Source organism: Paramormyrops kingsleyae, chromosome 4 (genome assembly GCF_048594095.1).
Source record: "Paramormyrops kingsleyae isolate MSU_618 chromosome 4, PKINGS_0.4, whole genome shotgun sequence".
NCBI lineage: Eukaryota > Metazoa > Chordata > Actinopteri > Osteoglossiformes > Mormyridae > Paramormyrops > Paramormyrops kingsleyae.
In genome coordinates, this window is record NC_132800.1 from 24,427,545 (window position 1) to 24,449,933 (window position 22,389).

General features: G+C 37.5%; 1 protein-coding gene across 2 annotated transcripts in view; it reads left to right on the forward strand.

The window, feature by feature from the left end:
• klhl14 (kelch-like family member 14) overlaps positions 1 to 22,389 on the forward strand; it is a 48,720-nt gene that overhangs the window by 18,049 nt on the left and 8,282 nt on the right. For both annotated transcript variants that reach the window (XM_072710920.1, XM_023832206.2), the window contains one exon: positions 13,834 to 13,955. In XM_072710920.1, coding sequence (XP_072567021.1) covers positions 13,834 to 13,955 — 122 coding nt within the window. The remainder of the gene's footprint in view (positions 1 to 13,833; positions 13,956 to 22,389) is intronic.

A 22,389-nucleotide genomic window follows, 5' to 3' on the forward strand; every position in this document is an offset into this window, starting at 1 on the left:
CCTACGGAGTAGTGTGTACTGTGCTCCGTTAAGTTAATAAACCTTCCTGCTGGTGATAGGTTGTCCATTCTTAAAAGGCTACCATACAATTGGTTGGAGTTGCATTGTTTTCTGTGATAGGCTGATGTGTGTTATCACAGCAACGTTCATTATCAATAGTTTATCAAAATTACTAGTTTTCTTATGGTTTAAATTTTATATGATGTTAAGTTAATATATCATTGTCGTTACATCGCTCAGCCCAAACAACAAGTAAGCCTTCTGAGTGTAAAAATATATACTAACAGAAGTTTCGTAGATCCTCAGTTGGCATTTCCATGTCATAATCATTTGACTCATGTAGACTAGGGTGGCCATATTTTGCTTTGTGAGAAAGGGGACACCGGCATCAAAGCAACACAAATATGCAGACAAAGTATTCTGACTGTAATAAGTAACTTAATCTTATCTAAGTAATCTTAACTGTGCAGTCATGGTAAACACTAGGACTGCTTGATTATAGCAAAAATCATAATCAGGATTATTTTGGTCAAAATTGAGATTACGATTGTTTTACACAATTACTCATGGACTTTGGAAATATGCATTTACCAAACAATAAAGGATTGTTTTTTTAACCGTGGATTTCCCTGAACTCTAAATATAATTCAGTTGACAAACAAATAAAAAGAGGACCGCTGGGAGCATCACTGCTAAACATTTTATCTTGATTATTTTGTTTTGATGATCTTTGTAAACAAAAAACATAATTGAGATTAATCTTTGATTAATTTGCGAGCCTAGTAAACATCTTTATTTGCTTCTATATGAAAAGGAACATATTCTGCTTCTCTAATGTACACCATAGCTAATGAACACATGCACAATTAAATTATCTTTCGTTTCTTCTAAGGTAGCACATGTGGGCATTTCCCAATTAGCTCTGCTTATTCTCTTCAGTGATTCATTATAACTCTGGTATAAATGCTTGCAATAGGGGAAGATAAGTGCAGATGCAGTTTCGTTGCCTAAAATTTGGCTGAAAGAAGCAAGCACATGTTTCATAGTCATTGTTTCACATTCGTAGGTTGGTAAATTCTGGTTCAGTCATTACCATATGGAGGCAGTGGCAGATTCTAAGTGCGAGATCCTCACGAAACTTTACTTTGCAGCTTATGGAAGAACAAAATATCAAATTTATTTCACATAATGGGGTTGCGCGGAGAAGTAGATGAGGTCATTTTTATGTGCCCTGACATAAGTAGGTTTAATGCTGTGTGTGTTAGGTTAAGTACCTTCAGATAAATCCAAAGTTTTACGGTAAGTCATTGAAGTGATAATACAGTTGGTTTAATATGGCCATTTTTTCCATTTTTATGAAAATGCAAGTTGCAGCATTTTACTCAGGCAGCTGAGAAGTTTGACAACAAGGAACTGCAACATTTTAATCTTGTTGAGATACATGATATGGATCAGTTTTGCAGGCATCATTTACAAAATAAAAGTATGACAACGCCTGGATATTTTTCTTTTGCAGAAAAAGGCCACTCTAAGAATGTTAGAGAGAGAATCTTCGAATAAAAGGTCAGGGTAATTTCTTTTTATTCTAAGATAAAAAAGGTCTGATTGCCACATTGAATTACTCTGACCTTTGAACTTAAAACCAATAGTAACAGAAAGATATTGTCTGGTTCATGGTATTTTTGTATGCATGTTTTTATTTAGTTACTAATAACAAAATGTATAACTGCTAGGGGACCAATCCTGCTTCATCATTTATTATACAGGTTCTGTTCTTAAAATGATTATTATGCTATATTTTTCAGATACCTTGAACTAATTATTAGGCATGTATTGCATCTTGTAAATATAGAAATATGTAACTATAATCTAGTATATTTAGCAAATTATTAAAATCCAGGTATGCTTATCTAAAATTTGATGAGAATGAATTTGTGAATTAATTTTGAGAATTAAAATTGCATCAGATATGTTTGTAAGATATTTTTTTAATGAAAAGTGAATATAATTATGGTATCTTTCTGCAAGCTGAGAATTTTACTTAAATACTTATATAGAAGCTGCTTTTCACTATAATTATGCTTTTCAAACTTCAAAATTAAATTCATAATATTTTAATATTAGCCTGAGTATGGCTATGACACATATAATATAATTTAAACTGACACAACTCTGGATATAGTTTTATATTAATATGGTGACTGTTTCTTTGTTCATGCTGAATCAGTGTTGCCTACATCCACCTATCAAATTTACAGTATCATTAGCTTTGAACACAGTATTTTATAGCCACTACAGTTTCTGAATTATTAAAGTAATAGGCAAGTAAGGAAGTATGGTCACATAACTGCTGTTCATTCATTCATTCATTTGATTTGTGATTAACATTTTTCATTAGAAGATACAAGAGATTTTACACTTACAACATATCGTGAACATATAAACCACAGTACAGTATGACATAAAGATTACAAAAGAAGCAGACAGTGACTATAGTTGATTACAGAGAGCTGTTACAGATTGAGATTACGAACACATGCAAATCATTCCCCTCATTACATCGAATTAAATGAAAAAGAGAGCATCTTATACCACACCTATAAATTTAACCATGGATCTTTTGTTTTCCAAAGCCTTGAATGGACCAAGTCATCCTAGACCAATCCTGGATGGTTCTGGGTTTGGCCTTGTTTAAGGCGTGCAGTTGTACACTCCATTGAAGTGATGTACTGATAGCATTTATTTACTTATTGCACAACAAGAGTTATCACATTGTATGCACTGGTGTTGTATTAACCATATGCAAGTATGGTTTCATTTTTCAAAGGTCCTTCACATACCCAGGTAAGGGCTACTGTTACAGCTCTAAATCATGCCTGGCAAGTTTATCAAAATTGTTGACAGCAGAGAGAAGAAGCGTGTTCCAGAAACTGGTGTAAGATAATTCAATTAGTAAATGATGCAATAATTACCTCATCTGCATTTAAACGTTCAATAAAACGAGCGGCTCATCATTTCTGGTTAGAGAATTTAAATTCCTCTTTGTGTGATGCAAAGCTACTGGCTAATTGCTATTGCTGGAATTGCTACCGCATGCTAATTGGCGTGATGAGCGATACTGGTGAACTGCCGCTTGCCTTCTTTGCAGTCTCCTCAAGTCTTGATCTTGCAGGCCAAAGAGTATGCAGTTCTGTGGCATCCTCATCAAGAAGCCAGTTACACTTTATAGAGCACATAATTGTTTCGCTCTACAAATAAAGCGGTTCAGATTACACATTAAAAACCGTGTCATACTGTGTTGCACCAAATTGCAATGTGGGACTTATTATTTGCGTTTAATATCTAAAGCATGCCAAGTAGCAGCCAGGAAGTCAGGTATAATGCAGAATAATCCCATTGTAGCACCACAGGTGTAACGTGAAGAGAAACTGGAGACTATCAATGGGAGGAATTTATGAAACATCAAATCATGCACGGCTAATGGAGTGTTTCAGTGTATGCTTTATCCTACCCTTTGCATATCTGCGACATCAGTTCACAAGATGATCACAACCATTATTTCATTTTCTAGATGCTATGCTGTATCACAAAGTGCTGTGTTTATGACACTAGCGAGCCATACAGGAGTATGGTAAGCTGATTTTAATGGTTTTGAAAGTGATGATATTGTATGATCGTATTTAAAAAAAAAAATCAAAACAAGAATCTTAGTTGACGTGGAGGAGAAACTCTGGGTGGAAACAACAACCAGCATAAATTAGGTCAGTCATTTCAAATCATCCAAATCATCCACGTCATGAAAATTTCAGCTTGAGCTGGATTGGAGTGTGCCCTACCAGTGCTGCTGGTAATAATGCCAATTTATGCTGCTAACATGTCAAGTCTGACAAAGTACTTCAATGATAAACGTGTAATTCTCAAAGCACTCAAGACATTTCAATATAATTATTTGGACAAACATCTTAAAAAAAAAACGACATAATTATATTTTTTCTTTACTATTTTATGTATAACTATTGAAATCTTGTGAATCTCTTTTTATGATTTCGCAATAAAGACACCTGTGTCTGAGTCAAGTAACGAAATTTAAGCAATGTCTCCAGCAAGAAAATAATGCCGGTGTGTCATTTCAGCAATCCAGCTAGCAAAACACGTGTGCAAAAAGCAAGGATGCCCTTCACAAGCATATTAGATCGGAAACTGAATTATCGAGAAACTGAATTGTCAGGAAAAGTTCAGCTGAAAATCAGCTGGGACACCGTGTTACATTTAGCGTCGACTTGAAACATTTGATCACTGAAATCAGACACGTACTTATTGCATGGGGATTGCACCATCATGGCTGAGCTTCTCGTTAGCAGCGACTCATTGAGATTGAAGGAAAATTCGCAAAAGTACCGATAAAAACATGAGAAAAACATTTGTGAGTGGCTTAAAATTGAAGCTTAGACTCACCGTTCAGCGTCATTATTAAAAGTGTCTTATAGATGACATTAATATTGATCAGCAGTGACCTATACTTTCATAAATTGAATTGCATTCATTTTATGGAGAAAGAAAGTATTACTAGTTCATTGCTGTATGGAACCTTAAGTTAGTCTGCTATGTAAGAAATAAGCATTAAGGCAGGGGAGTGGGCAGATTAAGGGGTTACAGCAAAGGAGCTGAAGAGGTTTAATTATACTACCACTGCTTATTAAAAAATGATTAAAGCCAAAATCTCATTTAACAAACTATTGCATATTGTTGGATACAGTGCACTGGGATACACTGACATTCTATTTAGAATTATGTACTGTAGTTTACCAGCAATGGCTTTGAATGACTGCGACCCTAATTATATAAGTGGTTATTGAAAGTGAATGGTTGTTTAAAAGAAATAATGCATATATATATAGAATGCAAACTAATGGGTAGCTAGGCAACCAGTTTACGATACACGCTACCTTGGGAAGTCAACATGTAAGTATTTATGAAAATTAAACTGCCCTTTTTATTTTTACACTTGACATTTTGACATCCATTTGGTACCAGGGATGATCTGTAATGGTTTCTGTACAGAAGTGGAAAAATCCATCTTCTTTACAATCCCTGTAACATTAAGCTTCTGTATCATCATGCTTCTGTAACCTGTGCCTTGTTATGGACATTCTTTGTCTCTGTTTATGGGAAGAAGGATGCCATAGTTTATGTATGACCCGGAAAGAGTGTCAAGTGCCAGGTATTGGCGATAGGCCGTATCCTCGATTGTCATTGACTGATTTTAAGTGTTTGTTAACCATTATTCAGTCGTGCAGTGGTCTAAAAATAATCATCCCACGCCCCAAACAATGCTGCTCAACATATATATCTTCAGTATTGCTTTTAGAAAACCCTTTAATAATTGATAACTATCGGTCCTCTACTTAAGCAATTTTCATATGTGTGTCTTGCTCCCTCTAGTGGTCAATGTATGGCGCAGTTCTCAGAATCTAGTGGTCTCTGTTTTTCCTAATGTGACTTGTGGTTTCTGTTTTGGTTTTTTACGAAAGACAATATCTGTAGCGTGGATTTATTTGGTATCATTAGTATTTGCATCGATATTCAGTATTCACTGAGCATTCAGTATTCATCGATCTACTGTGGTGTCCATTGGTAAATCCTTAATTAGGCTATACTATATTTCGAGATCTGACGTTAGAATGTATTTCGAACTTAATCAGTTTACGTGTAATAGCCCCTTAAAATGAACACTCCACACGCAGAATTAGATGCGCAGGTTTCATTGATGCTGAGGGGCGCTTTCGTTTGGACATTCATGAATATTATGCATACAAAATAAGGGGGCATTTCGGTGATTTGGTATTATGAATCAGTTGCTCAAGCAATTTTTCTTTTTTTAAAAGAAACCACCACAAAGGAAATTCAGAAGAAAGATGCGAGGGGCCAGATCGCGCCCAGGCTGCATATCAGCGAGGGCTTGCTGCTGTCTCCGCACCATATCATTCTGGTCGGTTGGGGATCATTAGTGAACCCATGCATATTAATGTAAGGGCTGTGGAGCGTGCGCTTGGCTGCGAGCGCAGTGGGATGTTCAGCTCTCGCTCTGTGCTCCCTGCACCTCCTCGTGCCGCCGTGTGCAGGTGGCAGGGAGGGACCCCTGCTGGCTGCGACCGAGGCCACTGCCCCTCCATTGTGTCCCTATCAGGCGCTATTGTGACCAGACTCATTCAGACCAGGACGGAGGGAGCGGAGCAGCCCGTCCTGTCATGCTGCCCTCTCCTCTCCCTTTCATCCCTCATTGATTATTTAAACATGGATTCCTCGTCTTCCTCGCCTCCATATTTTAATTCAGCCGCGACGGGACTCTGACAGCAAACTGACATCCTAATGGCGCACCTTTATGTGGTTTGTTGGGTCTTTTTCAATTACACTGCATCATGCGAGGCTCCTTTATATTAGTCACTATGAAAAAGCATTACAGCCATGATATATACTGTGTGCTGTAATATTACTGGTAAGGAGCAGGGCTGCATGCAGCTGCAGATTCAAGCGATTTCATCTTTCCACTTTTCTAAGTGCTGCTTTTCTGCTGATATTCACTTATTTGCCTTTATACAAACTGACCTGCAAGCTAATGCAAGTACGGGAATGATTGGATGCAGCAAAATAAATATGCATAAATATATAGTCCTAAATGTTATAACAGTAACATGATATTCCCTATAGTCATTTTAACATTTATGGACATTTTAAGCCTTAGCTTCTTCAAGTGTGTTGGTAATTATCTATAAAGATAAATTATAGGTGCATTGATGGTAAAGCCTATAGCAATTCCTTCATTAAATGTCATCATTATTATGAATAAGAGAGATGCTGTGCCCACTGTTTAACCCCTTAAGTTCTATTGTGTTTCACACACTTATATCAGCAGGGGGACATTTTACATATTTCTTGCTTGTCCACCAAGCTCTTAAAATACACAACTCTCACATGACTGCTTAAGAAGCTTGAGCCTGGATGTACTTAGAGAAGACTCGCAGAGCATCTATGCTTAAGTAAAACGATTTATTTAATTGTGCTTTAAGCACTGGTCCGGATTCTGCCGGTTGAGCTTCCGACCAGTCTTTGTCTTTACGACCAGAAGTCGTTTTCTGCTGTTCTTTCCTGAATTTGCTTTGACACAGCACAGTATAAGCCATAATACCCGGTACAGAATGATCCAGAAGGCATCCTTAACTGCACACTGACTAAGAGGCACATTACATCGCACATCTTCCATCCCCCAATAGCATCGTTTATTTGCCTACAAGGTATTTACCCTTGTGGCCCCCTGGTCTCTGAAGCTGCACTCTCTCTCCCTGTGCCACAGCACAATACTCTCTCTCTCTCTCTCTCTCTTTTTCTTTATTTCTTTGGACCAGTTTTTTAAAAGCGGATAAAAAGCTCCATGAGAGCCCAGTGGCTAAGTGTTTAATGGATATTTCCATGTGGTTCTGATCCCTGCTCCTATTTAAGACCTGTTTCTCTACTATAAATTCACCCCTGTTGGATAAAATACAGCTGCAACTTATGCAAAAAATGAAGCGATGTGGATATAGCCAGTGAACAAAATTTAGAGCACAATTGAGCACATTAGCAGGCATATAACACAAATGAAAAGCTTTTATTGTGGTGGTTTTTTCCAAATATGATCATCCCAGGTGACAGAATGGAAAAACTCAGATTAACACATTAAATAAACTTGCCGTCTAGGAAGAAAGGAGTTTTGTTTTTATAACCAATAAAGATGACGTTTTTATTATATTATTCAAGGATGATCACAAACTAATATTTGCAGGATTAATTTGCATAAGTAATATGGTAGCTCCATGTAAAGGGACATGAAAATTTGCTGATTATAATAATGAAATATTGGCATCTTGTTGGTTTTATATATGTAGCATTTTATTTAGTAAAAAGAGAATAAATATCTGGATTGGAAAACTGGGCTTCATATGAAACAGATTGAATGTTTTTGTCTGTCGATGAGTACACTGAGTTATCTAGCTGTCTGTCGACCTTTGGGAAATTCCTGCTGGAAATTATGTCTGCTAGCAAGCATGACTTTGTGTCATGTGAAAATCCTGACCCCTTCTCAGAAGGCGATCTTGTAATACAACTGAAAAATAGTGTCTACAAATGTACACATGCAAATAAAATAGCAGATGGCCCTGAGCAGGAGGCAGACGGATGTGCAGAAAGAAAGTCGAGGAAGTGTGTTGATAAATACTTTGGTTATACAAAAGATCAGACAGCTAAGTGAAATACAGAATGGTCTTGGTGAACCATGAAGGAAAACCTCAGACAGGCAACTCGAAAACAAGCCACGAAGAGCCCCAGATCCAGACCCATCCTTTGCTGAACACCACGAGGCTATTAAAGAGAGGGAACGTGCCGTTTAGTTTGAGTCCTGAACCCGAGCAGATATGATTTATTGTATGAATCAGGAGTTCTGCATAAGAAGACAAGATGGCAGTATGACCCGATGATATATTCCGTATAAAATTATCAGTAGATACGTGACAGATCTGCCAGGAACTATACAAACAGGAGGTTGAAGGTGAGACATGGCTTGGATCTTCAGGAGCGGGGGGGAAGAAGGAGGAGCCGACGGATTTTCAGCATCTGCCAACGAAGTTGTCACATGCCCGTTCGCAACAGGACTGCATTTATTTCGGAAGCCTTTAAAGAGCAATAAAGGGTGGTAATCAGTCACATTTGAGACGTTTGCTGAACTAACCATAGGCAGTACTTGTAGTTTGCCTGAAGGTCTTTCCAGATAAGGAGAAATACCTCATAAATAGTGGTGGTCCTTTGTTTGTTGAATCTGTGAGCGTTCAGTTATGCTCATTTCACACATTTTTTATGCTTGCTGGTCTTCAGTTTTGGGTGGGGTGTCCACTTTTCATTGTCGTGTTTACAATGACAGCTAAATAATTAGCTATTCAGATGGCATTAATATTGGCCTCATTTTTCATGATAAATGATTATAAATGATATTTGTGAAATTTGTGACAGTGGTGATGGTCATAATAATGCTTTTTTTTAATAATGACACTTGCAGAGTCTTATGTGTTAGAACAGAATATGAATATGAGTTTAATACAAAACATTTAAAAATTGAATTGTATTATAATACTTTTGACCTGTTATATTATGAACAGAGAAATGCATCTTTTGAAACTAGATCAATAATTGTCATTTGAATTGTGTATGAGAAAATCAAATGTTTAATTTGATTAATAATCAGTAATGAAAAAGAAAGAAAGAAAGAAAGAAAGAAAGAGAAAGAAAGAAAAAAAGAAAGAGCCTATCATGTCCATGTTCATGTCTGGTCAGTAATTAATTCATGACACCTGCTTTAGTTGCACTTTATCTGTTTTCAGTTGTACAACAATGATATTTAACATTTAACCTGCTTCAGTATTTCTTGGTTAACTGTACTGCGTTTGCATCTTTCGATATTTGGATGCTGTATGCTTATGTTTTTGGGTTAACTATTATTTGTTCTGTTTTCATTTTGTTAATAGGTCATTAACCTCATTTGCTCCCTCAGTCAAAACTCTAACTTTTGGTATCTTCCAACCCCTCCTTCATCCTAACTCGCCTTTTATTTTAAAGAAACATATTTGAACATGTGAGAACATAATCGACACAGGCTGCGTGTATGAATGGTCGGAGGAAGGGGAAGCTTAGATATAGTTTACACTTCATCCTGAGCGGTAGTGAGTGTCTTGGGGGATTTCCGTTGCAGATTGTGACCCCCCCTACTGACCATCGACCTTGAACATGACGGGGATGCAGCAGATCTTTGTGAGAGTGTGCTGGTGATGCAGATGGTGGGGTGATCTGATCAAAAGCAATGAGGCCTGTGCTTTCAGACTATTTAAGGGTGAACTTGCACCTCTCTCACTCTCAGGAAAGTAACCTGAAAGTAGTAAAAATCAATTCTTCATGTTTTTCGTCGTTTGATTTTTGATTTGATGTAATTTATGATGAAAAAAACTGAACTTGTCTTTTCTATTTTAGGATATCGTTATGTCTTGTATGCGCTAATAGTTATGGTGTAAGGCTTTCTAATAGACATATAAGTGTTTTTGCAACTTGCTAGTCACTTGAGGAACCACAGCCAATGTGAGGCTGAAGCTGAGTGTGATTTTTAACACTGCGCCGCATAGCCGTTTGGTAAGTGTCCTGTTACCTGGTATGTTTGGTACCCCACGGGGAGAACGGGTCGCTTCATTACTTTCTGATTGGCAGTGTAAACAGTAGGAGATGCATTCAGATCCTTTGGACACATACTCAGACTTTATGTCATCTTTTTGGAATTTGGAGGTTGAGTTTAGGGGAATGGTCTTTGGAAGGATACCAGACAGAGATCAGTAACTTCGCAGGTTACTTGCATTTTTGTTAGGGCTGCAAATTATTGCATCTTTTTTAGTTTTAGTCAATATCTGGAACATTGCACATATTGCTTTTCATTGATAGTAATTTAGATTTTGGACTATGATATTATTTAAAGTATTTGTCCAGTGTATTTTCATGGTGGGAATCAGGGCACTGCATAGGGATCACGCACATGTATGGTATGGGTAGAGATACCAGTGCTGGATGAGAGATACCAGCGCTGGATGAGAGAAACCAGCGCTGGATGAAAGATACCAGTGCTGGATGAGAGATACCAGCGCTGGATGAGATATTCCAGTGCTGGATGAGAGATACCAGCGCTGGATGAGAGATACCAGCGCTGGATGAGAGATACCAGCGCTGGATGAAAGCCTCACAGCACAGAGTCCATGCAGGACTCCACAGCCGACACTGCAGCACACATACATGCTCAGTTCCCCCTTTTTCAGGGATCGCCATGTGGATATTCACTACAGTATTACGTTGGTCTTGCGTTGGTGATCATTATCCTACTCGAGAGATTGCCGCAAGATTCCGTTTTCTAGCCGACAGAAACAGGGCCTCTTGCAGTGTTTCCTGTATTATCATCTGTATTTTCCACTTCCTTCTTTTTTGACGAGGTATCTGAGGGCTGGGTGCTGTGCACTAAAAATGATATCATAGTATTTTCAGATATTTTCACAGTATTGATATTGATCACAATATGATAAAATTCATATGCAGTCAGAAAAGTTTTTCTGACTATGGTGACGAATTTTTTTACTAATAGTTAGCATGTGACAGATATAATAAATTACACCAACAACAGACTCATACCTTGATGGAATTTGTGTAAGAATAATGCATTATAACTGTCAATTATGCAAGAAAACAAGTTTTTGGGCTATATCACGATATGAATGTTCATGATCACGATATGATATTTTATCGATACACCGTCCAGCCCTAAGATATCCCCCCTCCTTGCTGAGGAAAAGCAGCCCCACAAGATTCTGACATCACCGTACGTCATTGTATGCATATTATTTTTGAATTGTCACAGTGTTACATGAATTTTGACTAAAAAGCTTGTCTCAAAGCCTTGGTCTCCTCTAACCATGAAATATTTCTCCACACTGCTTCTGGATCACTATGACAGTATTTTTATCGCATGGTTCCTTTTGGATAATGGCTTTGCTTGTGCCACTCTTCCATAAAGACCAGTTTTATGCAGAGCTATTGAGTTGCGCTTTTACTATGCTCTCAGTTTCTGAGCGCTGCAGCTCCATTAAAGTGACTGCAAGCTTCTTTATGATACAGTATCTCTTACGAGAGGGATGATCTCAATTTTGGGGGATGATATTTTCTAGACTACTGTACCTCCCGCCAGTTTGATTTAGGTTGTAATTCTTGATAATTGAACTAGCAGTTCCCACTACAACACCTACAGTAAACACTCAAATATTGTATTCTACTCTCATTTTGCATTTGTTTCACTGTAACTTCTTTTTTTATTCAATTTCAAAGCTGTCCTTCAAATTCACAACCTAAATAATGGCCCCTTAACTGTTGGGTTCATGTCCATAAAATGAGGCTGTTATTTTAATGATTCAGGCAAATTCCTAACATAAAGCAGTGTCACATTACAATAAGTTATTTTGAGTCGCTGTGTTAAAATCCGTAATTTAGTTCCCGATGCTATAAGATCCTAAAAATGCAACAACACAAAATTGTTTGACACTTATACCATTTTTAAAATTAAAATTACATCACTGATTTAAACATTGCAGTCTTTTTCTGATTGTAGTGGGGAATAAATAGAAATGAAACATATCTTGTTTGGCCTGGTTTACTTTTATTCATCCCTGTTACTCCTCATGGCAGAAGAATGATGGAATATACAACTGTAGCTCTCGATGTGCCCTGTATTTCCTGAGATCACATGTAGCTACAGCCTCGGCTGAGTGCGAGATTCATTAAAATGAATGGATGGAGACTGTCATTGACCAGCCTTTGTATAGTTACCTCCCTCGGATCTGTCAGGCACCTGCTGCGGACCAGATGCCAGAACTGAGGCCAGTAATATTCCGGCCCCAAATTGACTGTATGGCATAATGTGACCTGCCTTGTTCAACGGATGAAATATTTAGCAGGAAGGGTGTGGTCACACCATCCTGGCAACTGTGTGAGCCAATAATAAAGTGGCTTTAAAATCGGGAAAAAAAAGTACACAGCCGAATTAAAGGAATTCCTGAAAATGCAGCCGGAAAACAGTTGTATGATTTACCAACCCAAAAGTTTGCATTTATTCCTAAGCCAGTTTATAATTGAGAGGACAAGACTTGTATTGTGTAACATAATATACAATATAAATATACGGTAGTGCTTTACATAAAGTGCACCTTCATAATGCTTTTATATTGCGTTCATAAAATGTTCAGTGCACCTTCATAATGTATTCATTAAGTATTCATAAAACATTCATAAACATCATGTATGTATACCTTAACATCCTAACATCCCTTAACAGCTGTAATATACATTAATAACAAACATTATATAATAATATCAAACATTATAATTGTATAATCATGTAATGTTTGTTATTAATGTATATTAAAGCTGTTAAGGGATGTTAGGATGTTAAGGTGTACTTGCCATCCTGCTTATGAATGTTCTATGAATGCATTATGAAGGTGCACTGAATGCTTTATGAAGGTCCACTGAATGTTCTATGAATGCATTATGAAGGTGCACTTAAGGTAAAGTGTTACCAAATATACAATATAATAAGGTGAGATAAAATCAATATTTTTTTGCACTGCGAATGTAATGTTTTCCTTGGATTTCATGTCTTTGTTGTTTGTGGGCATATACACAGTCGCCTTGGGCCAATTGTGATCATGACTGGCACACAAGGAGCACAGCATTTCTGATTGGTGAGAATGACTGTCACACAAGGAGGGTGGCATGAATTCCTTAAACTGTTCTCAGGATAATTTTAAACTCGGTCAGACTCGCCGTATAACGCATATCCTAAATCGCAGCCTTTGTGATTTGCTAATCATGTTGTTTCAGATCGCTTTTTCAACTTGAATAAAAATTGTTCAGCCCTAATCTGCATTGAATATATATCCATCTGTCCATCTCCCAACTATGTATCCAGTATAGAGTCACAGAGTGACTGAAGATACAGCCTTTAAATATACTATTATAAAATACTTTATGTATAAGTTATGAATTTCCATAGCATTTCCCAGATGTTTCTCTTTGCTCCTCTACTGCATTGTATATCTTTCCACTGTATTTGTGCTTCTTGCTACTTATGTCTTTATGTCTAAAGTTAAATATCCCCTTAGCGACCCACACGCAGCACACTGACACACGCCAGTAGGTAACCCGTCATGTCCCTGTACGCTTCCACAGAATTCGCTCCAACAAGAGAATGCTGCTGCTGGTTGGGGGCTTGCCGCCCGGCCCAGATCGCCTGCCAAGTAACCTGGTCCAATACTACGACGACGAGAAGAAGACATGGAAGATCCTCACAAGTGAGTAAAATGACCCCTGACCCCTGCGTACGTGTGTCTGCCTCAGTGAGCCAGACCGACTCGGATCCTGAAGCAGGGAACAGGTGTTGGTACTCTTGGTAACACACAGAAATATCCCCTTAAATTCTTTAAGCAATGATGTATCACTATCAGTTTTAATATGGGCTTTTAATCAGAGCGTGACTTCACACTCTTCTGGAGCTTAATGCATGGCCTCCCTTGTTTCTGCTGAAATCTCTTGGCAAGGCTCATTTTCATTTAACGATTTACTGTAGATGTAACATCAGACGACGAGATGAGAATTCTCGCTGGTAAGCCTTTACATGCAAGCATGTTAAATAAACTCCCGAAATCCATACCAAACTAATCTGTGCCAAAAGGACGGCCTTCCATCTGGGACTCTTTGTAATTACCCTATTGTTCCTAAAAATTGTTTGGTTGGAAAACAAAGACTGTATGTGTTGTTGGGAATAAATGAAAAAAGCATTATAGTAACAAGAAGTTACATTAATTGGCTGTCTAAATATGTCATAATATTTTGTATTATTGAATTAAATAGTACTGATTTTTCTTAGTCACGTAGACTACTGAACATTTTCATCATTTTCCATGATTATGAACATTTTGTCATTTTCAGAGGCAATTTAGGTTAATTACCTTTCTCAAGAGTACAACTGCACTGCTGGTCATTGAACTTGAAAAAGTTCTTTTGGTAAAAATCTAGTTCTAAAATAACTAGTTCAGCAGTCATTTGTGTGTGTGTGTGTGTGTGTGTGTGTGTGTGTGTATCTTCTGTAATAGTACATCAGGTAGTCATCTGTGTCATTTATAGTGATTTAGATAGTATACAATTTAAATGCAGAATGATGTCCTCTTATTTAAGAGTACCTTTCAATCATCCATCTCACAGGGTTATGAGGGAGTGGGGTGGGACAGATTAGAATGAGGAGGCACGCTGCCTGCCTTTTTGTAATGCCTCGTTTAGAATGAGGAGCCACGCTGCCTTCCTTTTTGTAATGCCTCGTTTAGAATGAGGAGGCACGCTGCCTGCCTTTTTGTAATGCCTCGTTTAGAATGAGGAGCCACGCTGCCTGCCTTTTTGTAATGCCTCGTTTAGAATGAGGAGCCACGCTGCCTTCCTTTTTGTAATGCCTCGTTTAGAATGAGGAGCCACGATGCCTGCCTTTTTGTAATGCCTCGTTTAGAATGAGGAGCCACGCTGCCTTCCTTTTTGTAATGCCTCGTTTAGAATGAGGAGCCACGCTGCCTGCCTTTTTGTAATGCCTCGTTTAGAATGAGGAGCCACGCTGCCTTCCTTTTTGTAATGCCTCATTTAGAATGAGGAGCCACACTGCCTTCCTTTTTGTAATGCCTCGTTTAGAATGAGGAGGCACGCTGCCTGCCTTTATGTAATGCCTCGTTTAGAATGAGGAGCCACGATGCCTGCCTTTTTGTAATGCCTCGTTTAGAATGAGGAGCCACGCTGCCTTCCTTTTTGTAATGCCTCGTTTAGAATGAGGAGCCAAGCTGCCTGCCTTTTTGTAATGCCTCTTTTAGAATGAGGAGCCATTGTGTTTTCCCTTTTGTAACACATAACGTTACTGGTGGTTTCTCCTTTAGAAGAAGAAATGGCCTTTTGCACATGGTTCTCACTCACTACACGATAATAACAAACTACTTATTAGATTAAATTTTAAGCTATTAAAGACTGAGGACCTAGAAGTATTTAAAAGCTTCATTCTGCTCTGAGGAATGCTTGCTCTGAAGGGTCATTATTGGGTGCACAACTTAAAGCTGGTATGAAAAGCATGTTTAGATGAAAAAAGTATCTAAAGAAGTATTTTTGTTATGTGTTATAAGAAAACTTTGTTAATTTTATCACCCTGTTCTGTGTTCCATTCATCCATCCGTAAATTTTATGCATATGGGGTCCCAGTTACCCAGAACTTGTTCCCGGAGATGAAGTGCTAGATGAAGTGTCTTGCAAGGTGCACGTACACATACAGACACTTGCTTTCTAAGGATAGCTTAGTCACCAGCTGTCATGAACTTTGGAGTGTGGAAGGAAACACAAAAGTACACTATGCTGCTCATTGTAATAATTACCAGATCTCTGGTTTTGGAAACATTTATCTTTCAGGGATCATGGCTTAAGGCGATTGTATACCATCAGTATGCTTGCAGTGCTGACCTATACCATGATAGTATTTGATTACCAAATTTTATCTAAGAGTGAACGAATGAAGGAGTCTCTGAATCTCCACAGACCTTAAAGCAAGCTTGTTTGTATTACTGACAAATGCCATTCAACGGTTCTATCTTCAAATTTCAAAGATTTCTAAATTTCTTTAAGCTGATATTTCTAAGTCTTTTGTACAGTTGAATTTGTTTCAGTCTCCTGCCTAGGTAGCACAACAGTATCTATGCAAAGCAAGTCTGTGGTTTTCCTTATTTAGATTCCGGTAAGAGTTCATTTCGTTCGACTAGCTGAAATTGCCTTCCACAGTGGGGAGGAAAAAAGGTTTACTTGAAATTACATCTCGTCTGCACATATTGCTTAACATTTCACCTTTGACAGTATAGATGAAATTAAGTTATATAGCTGAAATACTGGTGAAGGACTACGTTAAAATGTTTAACTAGGTTAATATGTAAATTAGCCTTTGGCGTAGGGTTACCACTGAGGTCAGTGTTGTAGTCCCACTCTGCAGTTCCTAGGTTAGCATAACCATCACTGTAACACGCCTAAAGTGGCAATACCCGGGCCAGTGTGGAAGTGCCACACTGCAGCCATTTGACTAACACCTTTACTTTGAGCTACAATACTGCAATTTGCAGTGCGGCCTCACGTTATGGATACTGTACATTTATTTTGATTGCCGACTTTAAATCAGTCTGTTTTCACACCACAGCATGTCAGAGTAAGGATCATTATAAAAATGTGAATGTGAGATGCTAAAGCAATTCAACTGTGTGATTAATATATCATCTGTTTTTTGCAACATACCTCCTAAATTTCTACATGCCTAAGCTGCCAAAACCTAAGACAGAGATTGCCACCTAGTGTACAGTGTATGTAATTGCTTGATAAAGTAGGGTAAAATGGTATTATTATTTCTCCATCTTCAAAACCTTCCTATTTTGTTTAAACACCATTGAACATTGTAGGTACTGTATCCATCCATCTTAAAGGCACAGGGAGCTGTCATTGACAGCATAGGGCCCAAAGTGCGGGTAGATCCTGGATAGGATGCCGGTCCATCACAGGGCACACACACACACACACACACACACACACACACAGAGTGAGAGAGACAGAGACTCTGGGGACTCTATTCCCAACTATGACAACCTTACCCCTACCCAGCCCTAACCTTAACCAATGGTAACCCACCAAAATGCATGACTTTTTTAATTGCATTCACAGATTTTGATAAAAATCACAAAAAAACAGACTTTAATAAAAATCTGTGAAACAGAAAAATGTCCCCACAAGATAAAAAGGTGCATTTTCCCCCCACATTTTGGGGACTTTTTTGGCAGATAGCGTAATATATACTTTATCACACACAGACAGAGCAGGGCTGGGACTCGAGCCCATTCAACCCTGGAGATGAATGGCTCATATTTTGGGTTACATCATTTAAAATTAGACATGTTTATCTGATGTGCTAAATCAATGTTTTATAGGTATGGTTTGATTAATTAATTTATACATATTATAATGGATCAATACTTTTATTGATTAGATATATACAATATAAGATATAAATACAAGAAACAGCAGAAAAATGATGTTATGTATGAAGTATGACGTCACTTTGGTAACAATGTTTCTGCATCTCTCATTTAAGGTAAAAAAAAACATCCTGAAATGCAGAAGTAGAAACACTGAGGCGTGTCTTCTTTGTCAATCTCATTTTCATGCATTTTTTATCTAGATTTATTGTCATGTCTATGGTCACAAAACAAAAATGCAGAAACCAGAATATTGAAAAAACACCAATGTTTTACAATGTATTTTAAATCTTTTCAATTAGTTTAAAAACATATTTATAAAATTTTATTTGGAGGGTTTCACTGAGAATTCTGGTGTTGCCTGATTACAAGTCAGATGCTGCAACCTTAATCTTTTTCTTCTTCTTCTTTTTGCACCACTGCTACTGTGTTTGAACTTCCAAGCATATTTGTCCTTTATCCTGTTGTACAATAGGGGGCACAAACGCACTACATAGTTCTCCAGCACATAAACTGATTCTTCTTCAGCAAATGAAAATGTTATTGAATATAATTTTCTACTGATGAGAAGTAGAAAAAATAATTTTATTTTTCAGAATTTCCATCCATCCATCATCTGGGGCACACCCTGGAAGGGATGTGATTTGCCAGGTGTTCATTTGTTTTTACTTTTGTGAAAATGTGTGGCCAACGGGGCAACAACTTGTATCCACACTTACTGTATAACATAGACTTACTGTATAACATAGACGTACTGCATAACATAGACTTACTGTATAACAGACGTATCATCGACTAATAATTCTGACGCAAAACCTTCATTATACTTAAAGAGGAAAAAGTGCATTTTATCTTTTAAAATAACTGGAAACACTTTTTCTTCTGTGACACAGGGTCATTTACAGAATTAACTTTTCATGATTACATATCTGTCCATATAGCAACATAAATGTTATGTGACCTTAATAGACCACGGATGTAAGGTCTTTGTTATAACTGACTGCATTGATGTACTGTACCACAGTAGCTAACCACAATATCGGAAAAAGGGAACTGAATCTCTTAATGAGTCTTTCATGGAATTAGCTAAATAAACTAGTGCACTTTAATTTATTCAGCAGACATTTATGTCTAGAGCAACATACAAGTGAGGATCAGAGAGCAAGGCCAACCAGTCCCTGTAGCAACTGGGGTTAAGGGCCTTGACCAACGGCCAAGTGGTGAAATCACTCCACTGGCCACGGAAGCTGAAGCAGCAAACTTGCAGTCGCAAAGTCTTAACCCACCACTACATAATACAAATTAATATATATAATATATAAAGCAAATATCTACTTTAAGTCATCCGCTGCCATTGACTCTTAATTCAATAAATTTAGCCTTAATTCACTAAATACCTTTATAGTTACATTGAAAATATAATAATTAGTATAACAATAAAAGTACAATAATAGAGTCCTAATTAGTATAATGAAAGTATAATAATAATTAATAACTCCAGCTGCATTTAAATTTTAAGAAGCAAACAAATAATCCGTTTTTGTGACATGACAATGACTCTTAATTGTGGATATGAAGATTCTACATATAACATGAACCTTCAGATCCTGTATATAGCATGAGCCTATTGACACTTATCCTGTGTTGGGTAAAGAAGATTAATGGATTGACTGAACATGTGCGTATTTTCAGTATTTATGAAGATCTGTTTAAAGAGGTTTACATTTTTCAAACCATTATTCAGATAATAATGCATTTTTGATCTTAGTCTCGGTGTTTCATTTATCGTTAGTCAGTTACATTTAGCGATATGATACTGTTACTGAATCTTATTTTATATAAAAATCATCATATCAGAGTTACCGCTTCTCCTCAGTTCTCTATGTACTGTGAGGCTGAGGTTTGTCACAAGGGCAGGACAGTGGCTGGGCACAGCAGGACGCAACAAAAACGAGGACTTTACTATTACAGAACATGGCAAACATTAAAGGAACAAGGTGCCTTTAGCAGTCCAAAAACATGCTAAAACCACCAAAATAAAGAGTGCCTAAGCCCCACAGACTACATGGTATGTGCGAATTCCCATTCACTTTCACTGGCGGCCTGCTTGGATTCAGCCGGGATTCACTACCTGAGGCGCCGTTAGCCATGGGGCTGGTGATCAATCAGCATGGAGACGATGCTAATCAGTTTAGCCGTCCCCGAGCTGCAGCTCTGCCTCTTGCCAGCTTGCATATTTTATTTACAGCATTAGGATAAGTGAGGCTTCAGGCTCCTCGCGACCCTCCACTGCATAAGCGATACGAAAGACTGCTGTTTTATTTCAGCCACAGTTAAAAAAGAAGATTGTTAGCATATAATCGCTATTGCTCCCGCCCTTTGTACGTAATGCACAAAAACATAAAACACGCAGTTTGCGCTTTAATTGTCACTATGTTTCCTTTGGATGTATCAGTTAACTTCGTAAACATTAAATAAAACGGTCGTCGGATATTTAACAATATAGCTGATTGTTTTATAGAGTTTTTATCATGGTAAGTGATAAGATAACAGATGCCTGTTATGTCTAATTTATTTTAGCATTTAGCTAAAATAATTCCCAATATTATGCTAGAGGCTCTGACGCTGAATGCTTCACCAAATGCCTTAAGGGAGCTTTAAATGGCATTTTAATTGCTTTTGAAGAGTGTAGTTTTTACTTGGTGAAGAGGTGCAACTCCTCCGAGGAAATGTCTTGACCTCAGTTACGTAACAACGTGCGAACCATATAACAGGAAGTGAGCTTTAATTTTCCGAGGCCGAAAATGCCTTTTTCTGTTTACCTTAAGAAACTAACACTGGGAAAAAAGATTAACTTTTTTTTCCAACTTATTTGTTGGAAAGTGTATACAGCTGTAGTGATCTAATGTAAATTCATTCCACACACCAGCTCTTCTCGACTGCAAAAGAAACATCTTCCTGTTGCAGGCTTATTAAATTTACCGACTAACGAGTCTAGATCGGAAAAAGTATCGCAGGGTAAATAAACAGAGTCTCAGTTTTTTAAATCCTTTTCATATTTTTAAATGGATTTATAAAATTAGACAAGCAAAGAATTTGTTCTTTGTGTGTTTATGCATTCTTACAGTCAGTTTTAATAGTTCTTTATTTTTGGACAATGTCATACTGAATATTCAGAGTAGAGTGAACCCTAACCCTAAAGGTGTGAGGTCACATGTCTGCTCACTCAGCCACCATTCACTTGCCTTATACTGTAATCATTATTATTTTATCTGCTGTATATATAGTTACCAAACTTTCCAAATTATTCATAGCCAATTAACACTTTAGCCTACCAGCTTTTTTCAGCTTTCTTTGCTACAAATGAATTAGGTTTAAAAAAATCTCAAATGTATATTATATAAAGTGTTTACTGCAAAGACAGTAATAAAGAACCCTTACTACAAGTGAGAAAAGGGTCTAAGTAGGCAGTACAGATGTGCTAAAATCGAGAGTAGAATTTTAGTAGTAATACACACAGTATTCGGCCTATGCCTGCATAGCCATTGATATCGCATGCACAGAGACTCCTAAGTTAATTACCTTCAGTTCCTCAGAGTAAACACATTGTTCAAAAAATGAATACTCATCACTAGTCTAATTTGCCTTTGAAAATGCTCTGTTCACAATGTGATGTGGATGCATGCTTGTTAAAACCTCAGCTTTTTGTCAGAGTAATAGCTCTGCGTCCCATGTGGTAATTAGATGATGTTTTGCTCTTTTTGTAATTCTTTTTCTGCATGTTTCTTGTCTGCAATACTACTTTGTTTTTCTGCCATAAAAAAACAACCCTAGTCTGTTTAAATTATATATATAAAGTTCATAACCCTTTATGGGAGATGGATGGTTTGTTAAATGTAAGTCTTTATCGATTGACAGTTATTTAGAAAGAGCAGTATTCTGACACAGAATACCGTGGTACCCTAGTTCTACAATAAATGAGTGGTAAATGGTAAAAATGTTCTTTTTGGTAAATGGGATGTTATCATACAGTAATTATCACACAGTTTATTTGTTATAGTAAATAGGAAACCGGTGGCTCAGTGTTTTGTATGTTTAAACAAACAGGGTCGTGGATAGCAAGCTTTGTTTGCCAGTATATTTGAAAATTGTCTCAAAGTTGTCGCTTTGAAGTTTGCTATATCTAATGCTTTTCATAAATATGTCACAACTTTGTAATTTTACAGACAGTATAAGCAACACCCAGAATTGTAGTCTAGGGAAACATGGCCTGTTTGTGTAACAAGACGTAGGCGAGTGTTTAGCAATAAAGTAAACATTTTTGTGCAAAGTCTGGACGTCTTGATTATAATCTGTCGCCAGAGGCTGTGTGGCTTATGCAGTGTGCCTGTATTCCAATGAGTCGTCGTGACAGTACAGCTGTGAATAGAAAAAGCATCGTCTACCTAGTGAAAAGGTATCATTGTAGCATTTGGTGTATTTTGCGCAAATGCCCTAATATTTATTATAATTGCTGCTGTTGTTTTTGTTGTTATTTGGAGTAATTTGCTTAAGCCTCTTCTCTCCCTTGTTTGTCTGCCACAGCAAACTGGGATTTCTGCCATAGTTCCTACAGAAACGAGGGCTGTTTTTCGTACGCCTCCTGTCCTCGATTTTCCCAGTGCTATTTATCATACAGGGTAGCCTAGGAGGGGTT